The following is an 18,669-nucleotide window of genomic DNA, read 5'->3' on the forward strand; positions in this document are numbered from 1 at the left end:
AGGTTTGGGCACTCCCGTCTCTTCTGGCACTGGTCGGACTTGTCGGGCCAGCCGGTGTTTAAGGTCACCCGTGCCATCATAGCCCATAAGGAACTCGCTCTAACATCCTCTGGCTCGGTTCCTGCATGGTTAAACCGGTTCAACCACGAAATCAGACCAGGTTTAAGAAGTGGGATATTACAGTTTTCGCTTGTAATGAGCCCAAATTTTAGGTCCATAAGGGGTACATGAGATTAGTGTCTTATGTGTATGAGTTAGATTAGCATCACTTATTAGCTAGATAGGGTTTCGTTTTGATCTGCTTAACCAAGTCACAGTATAAAAGAGTGATTAGGAGACCTTCAACAAAAGTATTAAAGGCCATCAGGTCAGTTAGTGGTTTTTAATTTTATAAATAATTATTTTTTTTAAGTGTTTGAAATTCACAAGGTTTCTACTTTTGAGTATAAATATATAAAATGTAACCCTATATCAGATTATGCAGCTGAATAGAGTTTTATTGTGTAAAGTGTGTGAGCCATGTGAGTCTTCTCCCCTACCCCTCTCTTCTCTCTATTCCCCCTTTTTTTCTTCAAGTTACAGCTCAAGGGTACTATTAAACAAGAATATAAGTATATCATATTGAATTGAAGAGATGCTAGGAAATGCATGGATGTGCTTATGATGCATATAGAATACAGTTTTCAGGCATATAACACATTATTATTATGCAATTTACTTTACCAAATTTAGTGATGCATAACAGAAAAGAGATTTGAGCAAAAAAAGATATCTACAACTTTACATTTTTTTTCCCAAATGATGGAAGGCCATAGGGAAAAGGAAGAAATCCCTAACCTAATTTAAATCTAAAACTGAAATAGAAACACCTAATCACTTCCTAAATCTTCCAAAATAAAAGATTAGATATCTTCCCAATTAAAATAACTCAATATTTCATAAATAAAGTAACTCCTAAAATATCCTATTGATCCCAAAAATCCCATCGAACCCGGTTTGTCTCAGTCGAGGTTGTCAAACAGGTCAACCTGGTTCACCTTAACTCTGCATCACCAAATCTATTTCAATCCGTGATTTGAGCATTGTACAACCCTAAAACTTGTTGAAATAGTAAAGATTAGGGTCACTTTTAAGTTCGATGATTTCCCCCAACTCAGATCAAAGAGATAAATTTGGTCGCTTTCGGTTTTATATCTCATTCATGGTGTCCTTTTTGCAGGTTTAAAGGAGGTGTACTGAGTCAGGAAACAGCCTCTCAGCGAAATGGGGGTAAGGCTGTGTATATTATGACCCTCCCCAGACCCCACAATGGCAGGAGCCTCGTGCACTGGGTACGCCCTTTTTTTAAAGGAGGCGTATCGAGTGTATCAAACCTGTATCAATCTGTATAGTAGGACCGTATCAGTCCCGTGATTATTTAAAAAAAAATAAGTATTGTATCAAAACCCACCGATACCGATATGTATCAGCCAATACGAACTGATACTTCAAACCCTGTTATTAACAGTCACAAAACAGCCCCGCCCTATCTCTCCTCTTTCCTCTCTTTATTCTCTCTTTCTTTCCCATTGCAGGCTGCTGGAAAGTCAAAACCAGTATGCTTGTCATCCCTTGATTCAACAGAAATCTCCTTAGAACTGGACTTGTGTTGTGCCATTATAGGCCTAATTTCTAAACAGATATCTAGTGTTTGTTTGACTGCATCACAATCATAATGCCTTAATACTTCTAACAATATTAGCAGATGATATGGCCCTAGATAGAATGAACTGGCAGAACAGGATTAGTTAGCAAGCTTAAGTAGTTTGGGTAGGGCTTAGATAAGGTAGATATGCTTTCAACTATATTAAAACGTTTTTCCTTTCTAGTGAAAATTAATAACATGGCTTATTAGTATAAAAGCATATGAGAACTACAATCATTTGGGATCTATCGAAATATATGAGAACTACAATTATTGGGATCAAATGAAATATATTGCATGACATTATTAGTACTGTTAATACGCTTCCCTGAAAAAAAGGTTAAAGAAATCAATACAACAACAATGAGCGTGCCTTACCAATAACGAGACCCCAGATATGTCAATAGCCTTCGAAGAAATAAGCTCTAAAAGCCTCTCAGGAGTGGAAACAAGAAACTCAGGCTCACAACTCCTTAACCTATATAGAAAAAACAAAGAACAGATGAAAAATAAGAAGTGGAATAGGAAGCAGATCTAGCATTAATCCTCTAACAAGGTAGGCATGTTCATGTACTTCTAACTGTTATCCTTGACTTTTGTACCCTAAATATTCAAGAAAATATTATTTACATGAAAAGGCAATCTAGTCATTTAGCACTGTAAATTAGGTCATGCGATGATAACTTGGTTCCTAGTTTATTTCCAGCTGCAGTCATTTGGCAATACTTGTACCATTGCAGATTTAGTTGAAAATGAACTCTCTTGAACAAGTAAGCTCATTTACAATATTTGGCTCTTGAAGAAGCCCAACAAATCCTCAATACACCAATTCCAATATTTGGCAACCTGATTGTAAGATGTAAGGTCGCAATTCACACACTATAAAATCTGATTATCATTGAAGATGGATGCTCAACCACTTTCTTTACCTTGGATTGAATATAGAAGCTTCAAATATCTGGGAGAATCAAGCATTTTATTGGAAATCTGTGATGATGTTCACACTGCTTGAAAGTCAAACAGTTTAGGAGTTCTGTTACTATTTCCTGCACCCTATGTAACAATTATGGGTTAATTCAATAACAGACTTTTTTCTACTGCTCCTTTTCTTCAGAGGTTTTGAACCTTCTTGTCCGAAGCTTTTGCCCAATAATGAAGACTTAACTTCTTGGGTATGTACAACTCCAAATTCTATAACTAAGTCAGATCATTGAATATCAGCACAAAAAGTAATTGCTTTCTATATATGGCATATGTGGCTTCTAAGAAAAGAATTTTGCTTTAGGTGCAGTGGCTACTTAGTACTTACATCCTGCTGGCTTAGCTACTCAGATTCTTAAATTTTATTAAGGAATATATGGATGCTTATCCTTTATTACTGATTGTGCTATTACAAAGTGTAGCCGTCTGCCCGTCATAGTCGTCAAGGCGTCCAGGCGGTTTGCCTGGGGCCTAGGCGACAGTCGCCTTATTGCACTTCATGCCGCCTTGTGTTTTGGCACTTATTTATGCCAAATATCATTTAAGTAAATGCTATTTACTTAAGATATTATTCATAAATAAGCAAATACCCCCTATTTGAATCCAATAAAAATAGTTTAAAAATCAAATTCCAAAAGGATAAGAAGTCAACCCCCCAGTCCCAGAAGAAAAACTAGATTTTGGTTATAGGGGCGATTTTCAACTTTTAAATGATAGAGTTTTTCTCAATTATGAAAATTTTATAAATTCTATCATGTTAAAACATTGTTAAAAACCAAAAGTCCAGTAAAATAATTTTTTGTTTTGATATCCATAAAATTATTTTCATTCAGGCAATTTTAACAGCATTCGCGCACTTAAAAATAAGTTTGACCGGAGCATAACTTTGTGATTACAGCTTAGATTTAAGTAATCTTAGATTTGTTGGAAAGCTGGTTTTATATTATAACTGATACAAAAAGTCTCATGCAAAAATAATATCATTTGACCAGTCAAACTTATTATAGAACCAGAGCATTTCTCTAAATTTTGATTTTTTATAACTTAATATGACTTAATGTTAATTTTTTATGATTTAATATGGCTAAATATTGATTTTTAATGACTTGATGTTGTTTAATCTTGATTTTTTATGATACAAGTTATATATAGCTTACTAAATAATGTTAGAAAATAGAAAAAATAAAAAATAACAATTGGTCGCCTTGTTAGCCTTAAGGCGTGCGCCTTTTCGCCTAAGCGCTTAGACAACCTTCCAACGCCTTGGTTCGCCTTGGCGCCGTGACAACTATAGGCCCGTCTCTCCTTTCCACCCACCTCCAAAAAAATGAAATTACAACCAAGAGTGGGTAATGTCCCCAGTGGTTTCTTCAAATTACATTTTGAAGGAGCCTCCTTTGGGAACCCCGCCCCAGTGGCAATAGAAGATCTCTTAAGGGCTAATGAAGATTGGTATGTCCTTCATTTGGCAAGGTTTATTTAACGCAGGAACATCCTGAAGCCCTAAATAAAGGGCCAGGGTTAGCCCCACTGTGTAAATGAAGAGCAAAGTTTGCAATTCTACTTAGTTTAGCTGGGTGGGACATATTAATAGTCACATGGGCAGAGGTCTCTAAAGTCTAAAGGGTTGACAGAAGTTTGTTTTTCATTCGTTTGCAAGATTTATTTAATGCAGGAACATCCTACAGGCCTAAACAAAGGGTCAGGATTATCCCCATCGTAAAAAGGGTTAATATTTGGAATTGAGTAGCAAATTTGTAATTTTATTTAGTTTCAGTCTGCGGAATAGATTAGCGGCAAATGGGATAGTACATTTGTAATTTTCTTCTGCTTATTAATATGTCTAATTGTACAATTTAGATTCCTAATAGGTTTCCTCTACTTAAATAAGAGGGTACCAGTTAATTACTAAGTTCGATTGTGCCAAAAAGCTTTTAGAGTTAAGAGTCTAAATATAAAATTTAGTGCATATAAGAAACAGGTTTTACCCCATGTTTATGAGGTTAGACTGGAAAGAAGATTTGAATTTCTCTATCTGTCCTCTATTTAGTCTTTTCCCTCATCTATCTATCTATCCGAGTCACCTGGCCTCTATTTCTGTTTCGTAACAACTATACAGCAGGTCAGTAGACCACCTCTTTCAATCCCTTGTTGCTGCTCTGTTTTCTAGCCATTATACCCTGCTTTCAACTTTTTCATGCTCTATTTCAGAGCCTGTTACATAGCAGACTTTTCTTTATTTTGGGTCTGTCTCCTTATAGTGGAATCAATCTTGTTTTCTCTTCCATACTGGTTTCCTCCTGCAAGTCTAAATGCTTCATCTCTTTGTTATTAAGAAATCTAACCAGAACATGATCTTGTTCAATCAGATTCGACTGAAATCCTGAGAAAACTAGCCAATCAGAGCTCCAAGTTTCAGGCCATCTAATCCTTTTCGAACCAATTCTCAGACTCATTGAATCAATCCCTTTTGATTTATTCAGCATCTCCCTAAATTTCCTAAGTTCCTTCTCAGCATTGTCCTTAGTCTTTTTAGGTCCCATTACCTGCACGCTTAATTTGGTTCTATTGATCCAGACCTGCATAATTATTGGCTCACAAACAGCCAACGTTGCCGGCATGACCCACTCATGAAGACCTTTGGATGGCTTGGGTACAAGGGATCACATGGTTATGGGTGGCAGCTTTAATCATAGATTGTGTTATCTATATCTATGCCAGTACTTTTGATCAAGTAGTTATAAGACACTCTTACAGGGAGAGTGATACGGCTGTTGTTGCCTTAGCCTCCTTCGGTTGTTGTTTCCTTAGCCTGCTTTGGTTTGTCCTCCAGGAGGGAAACTTGGTGTTGTCAAGGACTTGTGGCTTTCTTAATGATATTATGTATGCAGACTGTTCAGGGGAGCTACGGCTTGTTCATAGTTACCTCATAACATTAGTGTTAAAGCTTCCTACTTAATGCATAAGCTTAAGTGGAGGTAATTCCCAAGTGTATAGGCCCAACAAGAAGGTCCCAGTTAACCAATGTGGGGCAATTCCCAAAACTCCCATCACGTGTTCCCCTCTTTTTGGGTGGTCATTCATGTGGCAGTTATCAATAGGGAGGACCAAATGACGGTATACAATGTTGAAGCTTCCTAATTAAAAGGTTAAGCTCATAAGTGGAGATACCCCCCAAGTGTATAGGCCCAACTCCAAGGTCACATTCAACCGATGTGGGACTATTTTCAACAATTAGTATATTTCCTGAAAGGTGAAACAAGGGTTTGTTACTTATCCAAACATCACAAGACATATTCTACCGCATAAATAGATGACATGTTCATTCCAACCATTGGATAAAGAGGATACGGCCTAGATTAGCCAAATTTCAGAATCTAATTCAATCAATCGCCCCTATCCCTGTGCATTGGCATTCATCCCACATATATGTCCATGCATGTGTACCAGTACTCTAGCCATTACTGTGCACCCAACTTTGAGCAGGAACAGATGGTTTAGATAAGAAAAACTCAGGAAAATGGACAGCATTACAAGCCACAACTTGAGTACTTGACTACATGTACAACAGATGCTCATTAATTAACAGCATTAAGCCAACAAACCAGTTCCAAGGTTTCAATATTCATTAACTAACAGTGACACACATACCAGAGAAGGAACACAGATGCTACTCACCCATGAATCTGATGCTCTAATGACGCACCAGGATGTACACTAACTGTGTGTATTCCAAGAGACTTAAGTGGTTTGCATACTGACCGTACCTGAGCACAATGTGAAGCACATAGCATTGGAAACCAAATCAGTAACTTCTAGCACTAGGATAAATACAGCAAAACAGAAAGCAAAAAAGATTAACGACATCAGGTGTAAAATGATGTCATTAAGCATAAAGAGTAAGCAACAATCATCTACCGTTGTCATTAAGCATAAAGAGTAAGCAACAATCATCTACCGTTGTCATTAAGCATAAAGAGTAAGCAACAATAATCTACCGTTGTCATGAGAAAGAATGGTGAAAAAAAAAGAGAGGGCAAATTTAACAAAGCAAAAAATGCAAACCTTGATGGCTTTCTCTTGTGATGGAACAAGAAATAAGAGAAAAGGGCTACCGACAGATAGACCTTCTTTCTCCTTTCTCGCAATAGTATCAGCTGCGGTGGAGGCCATCCACGCGACCTGATCTGTGGAAGAACAAGTTCCAGTCGTCTCAAGTATATCTAATCCAGCAGAACCACATTTCCAGAACTCAAATCCCCATGTGTTAACCAACAAATGCTTGTCTTTATTGCCATTCAAGGTATCATCATGCAGCAATGCATTTTGTATGGAATTCAAGCACAAAATAAGAAATTTAGATGGACAATCTGAGCTTCCATAAAGCCCTCTGTTTTTTGCGTGAATCTCTCTAACATTCCCAATGAGCTTAGCATTTTCTTTAGCTGGTTTCGAAGGGGCTGCTTGAGGCTGGCCCTCCTTACGAATTGATGCAACCGACTTGTTTTTCCCTTTCTTTCGATTTATAGCCGTCTCCTTATTGGGTTCTCTCTTTTCTGACTTCTCAGGATTCCTACCGCCAGAATCCTTCTTAGAAACAGACCCTCCATCCCGTTGGGAAGACTGTACCGTCTTGGCTTTCTTGCTGGTGAAATCCTTCTTCCCGTGTCTGTCATTGAACGGATCCTCTGGAGTAGGAAGACCGAAACACATACCCTGAAAACCCAAAAAGAATCCACAAGAATTGATCTTGATTAACGAGGAGCAAAACCCAACACAAATAACTAGTCTCTAACACAGCAAAGCTTCCTAACGAATTAAACCAGGAAAGAAAAACCTATAAAAAGAGTTCAGTTCATAGTTAAATGCCGGAAGGAGTTCCATTGAAACGATTAGCCCGTTTTGGCCTCAGATTGTGTTAGAGAATCGATTAACTCAAAGCCATTAGGCAACTGATTTTTATGGGCTCTTCAAAATCTGAGAAGGAAGTAAGAAGCAACCTACCTCACACATGCGGCGTTTGCCGGACTTGCGGCGTTGTTTTGCGGCGATAATAGCAGCGACGCGGGCAGAAACAGATGAAGAGTCCTTCTGCATCCTCTTACGGATCACCTTGTTCTTCTTTCTCCGAACTGCATCCTCGCCCTTCACCATTGCTATTGTTGCTCCCCTTGACGGCTATGGCAAAAGAGAAGAATAGTAGACAGAGAACCAGTGACACTGCTAAACGTTTTGGGGGTTTATAAGGGGTGAATCTCAAGAATCAGGTTCCTCTCTCTCCGTAACCACCCCACCCCATCTCACACGACGTAACTACCCCACCCCATTTCACACCATCGTGTGTGATGGTGTGGGGTGGTTAGCCCCAGACGAGTAGGGGGGCCGGGTCAGTCTCGGTCGAACCTGATCAGGTTTGACTACCTAGAAACCTTGCATGTAAATGCCCATCTAATTAAATGAGTCTAGTTTTAAGGGGAAAGGTATGTGTTTATAATCAGGCCGATCAATGTTACGCTTTAATCAGGTTACCTTAAACGGGCCTTAACCGAGGTATGGACCTACTTAAGTCTAAACAAGCTCAAACGGGCTTTAAATGTTGTTACCTTAAGTGTTGTTACCTTAAAATTTTTTTCTTAAGTGAGTTAATAGCGCATAATTGTTCAATTTGAACATTAAATCAGTATAATTTTATACCAAAAAAAAAAAAATAGAAAGCCGAACTGAAAATAAGGTTGTGTTTGGTTTTAGGATTATAGAAAGTTGAAAAAACAAATTTAACTGAGATCAGTTTTTGGTTTAGGGATTATGTGAAGTTTAAAACAAATTTATGCCGACCAGATAAACCGTCAATCGAATGAATCAAACCCAAAAGAAATATGAAAAACCTGATATAACCAACAAAATGTTATCAGAAGCTAAAAGCAAACGAACCGATAGCTATCGGTGAAAATTATCTTAATTTATAGAAAATTGCATTGCCACCCCTTGAACTTTGGTCCTTATTCAACGTCACCCCCTGGACTTTTCGAAACATCAAAGCCACCCCCTAAAAATTCAAAAAATTTCAAATCAGTCCCTACCGTTAGCCGACCGTGTTAAATGAATGAAAACATGTTAGTTTTTTTACAATATACCCAAAATACCCCCACTATTGTGAGAGGACAATATTGCCCTCTCTTTTATTTGCTTCTTCTAAACCCATCTCCCATCTCACTCCTCTCATTCACTCAGTCGAACAAGAAGAAGAAGAAGATGGTACGGTAACCTGCAACTCGATCCATCCCTCCGGCGTGCGATTCTCTTCCCTCCGGCATGCAAAGCTCTTCCCTTCGGCATGCGAACCTCTTCGCCCTCCGGCGTGCGAACCTCTCCCAAGGTATGTAGGGTTTGGCTTCTTCTTCTTGGGCATTTAGGGTTCTTCTTCCTTGGTTAATCTAGGGTTTATATCCTATGGAATACTGGAGATGGGGATTTTTAATTTTTCAGTTCGGATTGATTAAGTAGTGTAAATCCCTAGAAGATGATGATGAGATTTTGCTGTCCATGAGAATCATCCCACGATTGGGGTGTTTTCCAGTTCGGATTGATTAATTAGTGTTAATCTCTAAAAGATGATGATGAGATTTTGCAGTACAAAGAATCATCCCACGATTGGGGTGATGATCTTGCAATATGTGCCCATATGTTGAGATTTTGACATCATTTTCTTGTATATTTAGATGTGATTTGGCGATTGTTGTTGTTAAACAATTCAGAAAATGAAGGAGCTTATTGAATGTATGAATTGAATTTTCTAGATTTCAAAATCTTTTGGAAGTGAGAGGCTCTGTAAGAGGAATCCATATCATATCTATCTATCCCAAATGCTGTTTGTATTCACATATGAGGGTAGATTATGAAACTTGATCATTTTTGGAAAAAAAAAATAAAAAAAGAGTTAGAAAAGATCAGTTATTTATGTTAAGTTTGGATTGATGAGTTAACCAGACTATTTTGTTATGAGAAAATATATATGGAAAAATAGTTGATATTTAAAAAATTCTATGATTAGGTTCTCTGTATTATGCATTGTTATGATTGGTCCTTGATTTTGATTTGAAAATTTCTTTTTTTGATATATAAATGCTTTAACTTGTGTATTATCTGAAATGTTTGATGAAGAGTTTACCATTCTAATGCTTTAGCTTGTTTGGGAATGCATTTAGTTTCTCTTCTTAGTTGTCAGTTCCTAATTTCATTCTCAACTTCTACTATGACAAAAATAACTTATTTGGCAATTTGTGATCCGGAAAGGCCATTCTACATATTGTATCAATAAGTATTAAGTAACGTTACTGATTTTCTCTGTTTTCACATCTGATTTTTTTTTTTTTTTAGCAATGAATGTTAAGTGTGCTATTGAATACCATTGGAGTGGAAATACTGTAGTTAAAATTGTTGATCCAGACTTATATAGCTACTTGGACATGGTGTATAACATCTACAATGAACTCATCACACATGTGCCTGTGGGTCACAATGTAGTTTTCAAAGTGAAGTGTATACTACCAAACAATGAGATAAGGGAGGTAACAGATGATTCATCAGTGTATGAGTTGTTTGGCTTGCATAGTTGTGATATGATAAATATATATGTGGATGACATTGTTCACAGCAAGTCTGCAACCGATGAATTTACGGTTAACTGATTCCCTAACAGTCTAGTTAATGATAGAGATGGTGAACTTGATGATGAACCTACTGGACAATGTCAACAGGCTCTACAACCATATGGTGTTGGTCCTGGTCAGAGCAAGGGAAAAATTATTGTATGTAGAGCTACTACTGGTGCTAATAGTAGTGGAAGTGGAAGTGCTACTGCTTGTGCTACAGCTACTGCTAGGGGAGGTAAAGGTACCAAGACCATTACAAGGTGTGTGAGCATTGCTACTTCTAGTGGAAGAGCTAGTAGCAGAAGTGAAGCTACTGGTAAGAAACTGAGAGTGTCTGATGAGATTATCATCAATTAGGTGTGACGTCTGCAAGAAGGAAGGACACAATAGGAGGACATGCCCGAGGGCTGGAGATGCTGAGTAGAATGAATGTACTAGTAAAAAGAAGAATATAAAGGTAAATGCAACTCAATTTATTTATTTAGTTGAAACTTGTTTAATAAATATCTCATACTTATTTGTTGTTGTGTAGAAAAAACATAAAGGAGAGAGTGAAGATGAGATCAGCACATCTCAACGACTGACTAGATCACAGGTATCTATATCTAGCACAGTTGGATGTTTACAAGACAAGGTATTAACCAAGTAGAAGGCCGATCGAGCAAAGAGGACAGCAAGGGAGAGGGAGAAGAAATGAAGCACAAGCAATCTGGATGTTTTAATTTAGAACAAGAAAACAATGTTCTATTAAGTTACTTTTTCTGACTTTAAGACAGTGGGGTGTTTCCTTATGGTTTTGGATGTTTTTGACGGATTTGTTTTTTTTTTTAAGAACTATTTCTATTTCACACTAGAGATGATTGTATGGAATATACTATGAACAAGAATTTGAACAGGTATTCATGGATATGTTTTGGATGTTTCTTTATGGTATAGGTTGTGATGAAATATGTTGGTTTCAAGTGTGTAATGTTACAGATATTTAATTAAGATATTATCCATTTAATATTAGACATGAGATGTCAATTTGGTATGAGAAAATCATATTGTCAATTTGGAATTATTTATTTACAGGTATTAAATGTCATTTTATAGCTAAAATGCTGCCCATTTACAGTCAAAATGTTGTCTGTTTGTTTTCGAAACTCATCACAATGCTAGCCCTCTCTCCATCAAAATGCTACCCATTCAATTTGAGGGTCATGATTAATCAATAACTTAGTAATAAGAATAGTGAGAATGAATGATTTCATTTAGTTCAGATTCTTACATACTTGACACAACTTCACTATTAAACATTGTAAAATCATTTTTTAACACATAACACTAAACACACCAATTACAATTTTCATCGTTCCATACACTTTCTCTAAATGCTTAATTCTTTTCTTCAAGGCATGAATCTCTTCTTTCATCTGTTGACTCTGGATTCTTTCACCAACAACTGCTTCTGAATTAGTTGCAGGGGGTGGCAAAAGTCTTGGTGCAGCTATATGTTCACACCATGAGAAGAATCGACATCCTCTTGGTGCTTCAGGGTAGCAGTAGTAGAACATGTTTGGGTTTGAATTAGACTCTGAAATTCGCACCAATGCCCTTTTGGGTTAAGGACATTTGCATCTAACATTCACAAGCCTTAACCCACTTTGACTGCTGTCATTGACACTCGTGGTAGACATCGGTTATCTGCAAATTAAACATGGTAAAAGTGGATTACAATTATTTAGCATCTAGAGTATGAGAAATGCTCAAAATATAGACCCATAACTCAAACACAGGGAACACAAGTCATAGGTCTAGAACAGAGAAAACACTGAAACTTACAATGGATTTAAATGTTAAAAGTTTGAAACTTACAATGGATTTACGAGGTTGGAGCTCTGGTTGAAACTTGTGGTGATCTTTGTTGTGAAGACTACAAGCTCTATGTGAGCAAACAATGCCTTACCTGCTTATAAGAGCTTGCATACTATGAAGAGTTGCAATTGCTTGCTTGCGTACAAGGTAACCTCTAACATGGGCTTGTATACTTCACCAGCCTTTTCAAAGCTCGACAAAGCAACAGAAACCACCATATTCATCAGCAAGCAAGCTATTGGAAACAGAACAAATTAAGTGACAAAGCACCCATAAACCCTCGAGAAAATCAGGATTTCAAACAAAATAAGAAGCGAAATCAGATAAATTCAAGGATATTGACATAGTGAAGAGTCCAAATTAATTACTGAATTACAAAACAATCACCATTCTCATACCCAAAACGAAATTTAAGAACACAGAACGAAATACAAGAATGGAGTAGCAGAAGAATTTAAATTCGCCTCTGTTGCGACAAATACTAATCGACAGGCCATAACAACCAGTTTTTCATGTTCTGATGAAACTTTGATGCAAAAATTTGAACAAATAGTGGGGTTGATGGGACAGTGGAGAAGAAATGAATATTGAATAGAGTGAGGACTGTTCCTAGATTAACCAAGGAAGAAGAGCCCTGAATGCCCAAGAAGAAGAAGTTGAACCCTACATACCTTGGGAGAGGTTCAAACGCCGGAGGGGGGAGAGGTTCGCATGCCGGGGGGAAGAGTTTTGCATGCCGGAGGGAAGAGAATCGCACGCCGGAGGGATGGATCGAGTTGCAAGTTACCGTACTGTCTTCTTCTTCTTGTTCAACCGAGTGAGTGAGAGGACTGAAATGGGAGATGGGTTTAGAAGAAGCAAATAAAAGGGAGGGCAATATTGTCTTCTCATAATAGGTGGGGGTATTTTAGGTATATTGTAAAAAAACTAACAGGTTTTCATTCATTTAACACGGTCGACTAACGGCAGGGACCGATTTGAAATTTTTTGAATTTTTAGGCAGTGGCTTTGACGTTTCGAAAAGTCCAGGGGGTGACGTTGAATAAGGACCAAAGTTCAGGGGGTGGCAATGCAATTTTCTCTAAAATTTATGTAACATCCTCATTTGTTAATTAATAATAAGATAATTTATATCACTAGCTAGAGAATACCACTAGAGGTACATCCTTTCATAATACCAAATTACGCTCACACTGTCCTGCCATCAGTTTAATTGGGTTTTATCATTGCCAAGGCAGCGGAAGGAGTCCTCCTTTCTATTACTTCTTTCTTTCTCTTGTTCATCGTTCATTACATCCTCTAGATTTTTAGTTTCTTCTCTCAGTTTAGAATCAGGTACAGCTCATAATCCTGAATGGGTTCTTTTTGTGATTCTTGTTGGGTTTCTAAAGAGTGGATTCTCTGCTACTGTCTCTGTTTCTTTTGGTTTTACTAAAATTGCAAATTTGGGCCATCTTTTAGTGAATTTCAGTGACAAAACAAAGATGATGAAGCAGAACGTGGTCATCTCCGATGAAGATTCTGCAATTAACATGACAATTAGTACGTTGGTCGAGTCCAACTCGTCCCTGTCCCTGTTTTCATCTTCGGGCCAGAAACCACTCAATCCCAAGAATCCAAAGAAGAAGTTTCATAATAATCTTGAAATAAGCCCTTAACCCAAAATCAATGTTTTGTTTGATTCAATGAACGCTTCCTCTCCAAGTCTATCAAGTCCTCTGCTTCTCTTTCTGCTATCGAAGAACAGGGTTCTTGGATGTTTCATCACCCATCGGCTTTAAGTATGTTTGAGGAAATTACTATTGCTTCAAAGGGGAAACAAATCGTTATGTTTCTTGATTACGAAGGTACCCTTTCACCAATTGTAGAGGTAAAAAAATATACTAGCTGATATCAGCATTTGAGGTATATTCCGTAACGATAACTGACGATAGGGGGTGTAAGTATAATTTAGTATTATGCAGGGGATGTATCTCTAATAGTGACATTCTCTAAGGGGTGGCATTGTAAATTGCCCTAAATAATAATATTGAATAAATCCCTCATTTTGTAAATAAAACTAAACTTAAAAATTCATTTAGTTAGATTAAGAACATTAATATTTTTAAATGACAAGTTTACAGGTAAAACAGTAGTAAAATCCCCCAAACTTAATAGATTGGGATACCAATTTCCACTTGCCTTTCTTCTGCGCAACAGCCCACCAGACTTCTTCTTGCCTTTGGAAGAAGGGTCGGTGGCGGCATCACCAATGTAGAAGACGCCTATGATGAGGAGTTTCATCATGTGATCAATCCAATTGCTGTTGTTGCTTGCCTTTAATGTTGTTGTAAGGATACGTTGTTGTTTCACTACTGCTTGTAGAAACAGTGAGTGGTGGTCTGCGGCGTGGCTGTACTCGAATCTCATCATTTGTTGGTGATTGTGTTGGTGTTGATACAAAGGTATCTCTATTCCCAGCATTCCAGAAGCCATGCCCAAAATCATCCCTATCAATTGTAGGTCTAGATTGTTCTTTCCAAAGATCCTTGAAGGAAAGTTTGAAAATCAAGAAGTAAAGATATTTGTCGGGCTTACCCTACCCTCTGCACCGTGTATTACATATTTATAAACAGATCAGACCTGAACCTGACATATTAAATAATCAATCTGGGTCAGGCCAATCTTTAAACGAACAAGCCCCATTAATAATCAATGCAAGCATATGATTAACACCCCTAAAGTAATTTTTTAAGGGAAAGAAGAGAGATAGATACAAATCTAGGTGTACTTGCAACTTACCCAGCCTAGACACATATCTAGATATATTGACAGCTTACCCAACATTTTTCCTAAATAAAATATGAAATAATTAAAATTCAAAATCGAACCAGACTAGCCGTTTGACGTTCTTACATAGATGCAAAGTTCAAGTATTCATTCTACCAACAAAAAATAAAATTCATGTAGTCGTTTACCATTAAAAGAAAAAAAAAGAAGTATTCAAAATTAGACGTTGAAATAAGAATAATTAGAATAAACCTGGAAATTGGTTAGAATCCTAAAAATTAGACTTGGAGAGCCGAAACAAAAAGGGCCATTAATGTACCGAGCCCGCATATTAACTTGGGATCTTGCTAGAAGGGGAGTCTTATCATATGTAGGTAGATAATTTTTTGTCCCTATAACACACTATTTCGTTCTCTACCTATGGTGGTAGATAATTTTCTGTCCCTTTAGCAGCCGTGTAAGTTAGGATGGAGATAATACTTCATTAGTAACCATTCATTTTATTAAAAAAAAATATATATATATATATATATAAATCCATTTTGAGATGGAAAATTGTAGAAATGTAACCTTAAAATAATACAAAAGATAACGAAAAACAAGAACATACACTACACACAAGTTTACGAAGTTCAACAAAATTACTCAAATCCTTGGTGAGATAAAATCCTACTTCACTATCAATGAGAATAGGGTTACAACACTCTTCTTCACATTTTTCAATATTACTTGTATTATAAAAAAGAAAACTTCGTTACAAATATATAACAAAAAACTCTAATCCAAAAAGTACAAAACTACATTCAAATAAAATATTCAAGAAGGGATTATACTCCCTAACACCCCCGTTAAGCAAGACCACCATCCCACTTGTCGAGACGCCTACACTAGTACTCCCTGAATTAAACTACGATGAAATACAAGATATCGTATACTAATAAAAATTACCTCCTCATACATATAGATAGAGGATCCAGACTCACTTTTATATTAACCAAAAAATAAAAAATATTATTACAAACTAAAACCAAAGCCATTGTAACGAATAATGTTTCTAAGCCCTTATCCCAGCACCAATCAAATCTACTGTTTGTAAATTCAAATTGGCACACTCTACTATCCCTAATTAATCCTACGAAAACGTGATTTGCTGAATCAAGATTTTGGCTCGAGGCTATGATCATTACCATGGATATATATATATATATATATAATTTTTTTAACATTATAGTTTTCTTAAGAAAATCTGGTTATTTAAAAAAAATGAAAAAACAGTTAGACCGGATAGGACAAATTATGCCACCGTCCTCTCTAGAACCAGCCAGAATTTGCCCCCCTCTAAAATCTAAACCAGGTGATCATTGGAGTGAGGATAGAAAAAAAAAAAAAAAAAGAGATCTTTCAACAACAATTATTAATCCAAAAGACTCCATCGATTCTTCTCAATTGCATACACAAACCCAACTTTCCTTTATATAATCGTTGTTACATTATTCATCCCTTCCACTCTCTCTCCTTTTTCTTTTCAATTCCCTTAAAAGCAGTCACAGCCGGTCACCGACGGAGACAAGTTAGAAAGGGTAACTAGAAAGATGAAGAAAGGTGAAGAAAGCTGATCTCAGAGTACCTCAGGAGGAGGACGAACCTCAACTCTAGCAACACCAAGACCCTCCCTATCCTCAACAGCCTTAGCCACCTCAACCTCTCCAACCACCAACCCAGCAACCTCCTCTTCTTCACCCTTCAAGATCTTCTCTTCTTCCTCTTCATCCACATAATTCGGGTCTTTCTCGTCAATAGCCGGCGGCGCGGCCTCCAATTCATTCCCCGTATAGTCACCGGGACCCTCCCAAGTATACTTACCGCCGTGACCTGACTTGGGTAAATGAACCAGAGGAAGTCCATCGACAGGATGACGCTCCATGCGTTGCACTCCCGTATCACAGAGCTTCCTCTCGATGTACTTGATGGTCTCAGGGTTATGGGTCGTGACCTCCGCTTTCTCCACACACTTGCGTCCTTCCTCGTCCCTGTGCCTCAACCTTAGGATCACTGGCTCCTCCTCATTCGATTTGTTCTTCTTCTCCTTCGCCTCCAGTGTCGTTGCCATATATTCTTAGCTAGAATTAACGATTAGGGTTTTCAGTTCAGTTGCGATCTGTGAGTGCTGTGAGTCGATGCAGAAATGAGAAGGTTGGGAGCGTTTTATGGAGAGTTTTGGAAGTCGCTGGATGGAGACGGAAAGTGGCTGGGGGTGGTGATAGGATCTAGAAGCAGGAACGTACGAGAACGAGAACGAGAACAAGAACATGATCCGGATTCACAACCTAGAAGGTTCGCTATCCATCTGTCTGATATCTGATGCTTTGCCCTACTGATCAACACGTGTTCATGATTTGGTAATGACAAGGAGCTGGATCTTTCTATTATAACTAGAAAAAAAAAAAAAAAAATCGATATTTCTGTTCTTTCTGTATTTTGTTATAAGGAAAAACAACCTTATCCTATTGGCTTAAGAAACATCAGCACATTAAATCAATGAGAGGATGCACATCAATATTATTTATGCCCTAACACGTGGGGTAGCATTGTCTTTTTGTGTGACCTGAGTATGAGTGTTGGCACAGGGTTTTTTCACTTTTATTATATTAAGAATATGATAAAAAATGGTTGGCCGAGTAGTCCCTATGCCGAGACAGTGTAATGCATAAAAATTTTTGTCCCACCCCTTGTGAATTCAAAAATCTCATTTATGTTGATGTCCATGCATGTGTTCTTATTAGCCCTCCACATTAGGACAATATTACGCGACTAAACAACAATCTCTCGCCTCTAAAAAATTACTCCTGACTCAATGACCAAGAATCTAAAAAGAAAGGTTGTCGATTGATTGAGGATAATTATTTTGAAAAGCGAATGACAAAAAATGATGTTTAATATAGACATTTTTTAATGAATCAATGGAGTACTAGTTTAAAAGATGGTCAAAATTTTTAAGAATGGAAAAAATTGAAAACGGATGATACGAGTTTTAAATGGTTAAATTTGAACAATATGGGTGAAGACAAAAGGCAATTAACATACAAGCATACGTTAAGAAATAATTATGTAAATGAGAAGAAACAAAAACTCAATCAGAGCGCTCAAGAAGTCGGATGGGACCATTGTGGAAGGGCATAATCAGATAGGGGAATATATTGTGGACTTTTACGAGAGGTTCCATAGAGCCTCCACCACAGTGAATCATGAGGATTTATTGGATAATATCCCAAAAGTTCTTAATCAGATGGACTGCTATAAGATGGACTATCTTCCTGGGAATGAGGAAATAAGGAGGGCAGTTTGGGAGCTCGACCCGGACAGCTCACCGGGCCCCGATGGATTCTCTGGTGCATTCTTTCGCAAATGCTGGGATATGGTGGAAGTGGAGGTTTGCAACGCAGTGAAACAATTTTTCAGCATTGGGTCCATGCCAAATGGGGTAAATAATAATTTTCTGGTGTTGATTCCAAACGTGGATGGTGCAAATACTCTTGAGCAATTTCGGCCTCTTTGTATGGGCAACTTTTTCTGTAAAATCATATCCAAAGTTATGGCGATGTGCCTTGAGACTCTCCTCCCTCGTCTGATCTCAGAAGAGCAAAGTGCCTTTCAGAAGGGGAAGATGATCCACGACAACATAGCGGTGGCTTCTGAGCTTGCAAATTTAATGTTCTCTGCAACCAG

At 37.5% G+C, this 18,669-nt stretch overlaps 2 protein-coding genes across 3 annotated transcripts in view; both read right to left on the reverse strand.

Annotated features, from left to right (window-relative positions):
- LOC122071548 (probable ATP-dependent RNA helicase ddx5) overlaps positions 1-7,948 on the reverse strand; it is a 28,237-nt gene extending 20,289 nt beyond the window's left edge. Inside the window, exons 1-4 of one of the 2 annotated variants that reach the window (XM_042635918.1) lie at positions 7,670-7,948; positions 6,731-7,381; positions 6,344-6,432; positions 2,063-2,162 (exon numbers count right to left, since the gene is read on the reverse strand). In XM_042635918.1, coding sequence (XP_042491852.1) covers positions 2,063-2,162; positions 6,344-6,432; positions 6,731-7,381; positions 7,670-7,819 — 990 coding nt within the window. In that variant the 5' untranslated portion in view covers positions 7,820-7,948. The remainder of the gene's footprint in view (positions 1-2,062; positions 2,163-6,343; positions 6,433-6,730; positions 7,382-7,669) is intronic. The other variant, XM_042635917.1, reaches the window with a different exon arrangement.
- An 8,432-nt stretch (positions 7,949-16,380) lies between these two features.
- On the reverse strand, positions 16,381-17,243 carry LOC122071541. The gene has a single exon (XM_042635909.1). The coding sequence runs from the start codon at positions 17,051-17,053 to the stop codon at positions 16,562-16,564; it is 492 nt and encodes a 163-aa protein (XP_042491843.1). The 5' UTR covers positions 17,054-17,243; the 3' UTR covers positions 16,381-16,561.
- Between the last annotated feature and the right edge of the window lie 1,426 nt (positions 17,244-18,669).

This window comes from Macadamia integrifolia, unplaced genomic scaffold, assembly GCF_013358625.1.
Source record: "Macadamia integrifolia cultivar HAES 741 unplaced genomic scaffold, SCU_Mint_v3 scaffold_260A, whole genome shotgun sequence".
Taxonomy (NCBI): Eukaryota; Viridiplantae; Streptophyta; class Magnoliopsida; order Proteales; family Proteaceae; genus Macadamia; species Macadamia integrifolia.

Bases quoted from the DNA above. Each gene is read 5' to 3' on its own strand.
- LOC122071541 (XM_042635909.1), bottom strand. From the start codon at position 17,053: ATGGCAACGACACTGGAGGCGAAGGAGAAGAAGAACAAATCGAATGAG.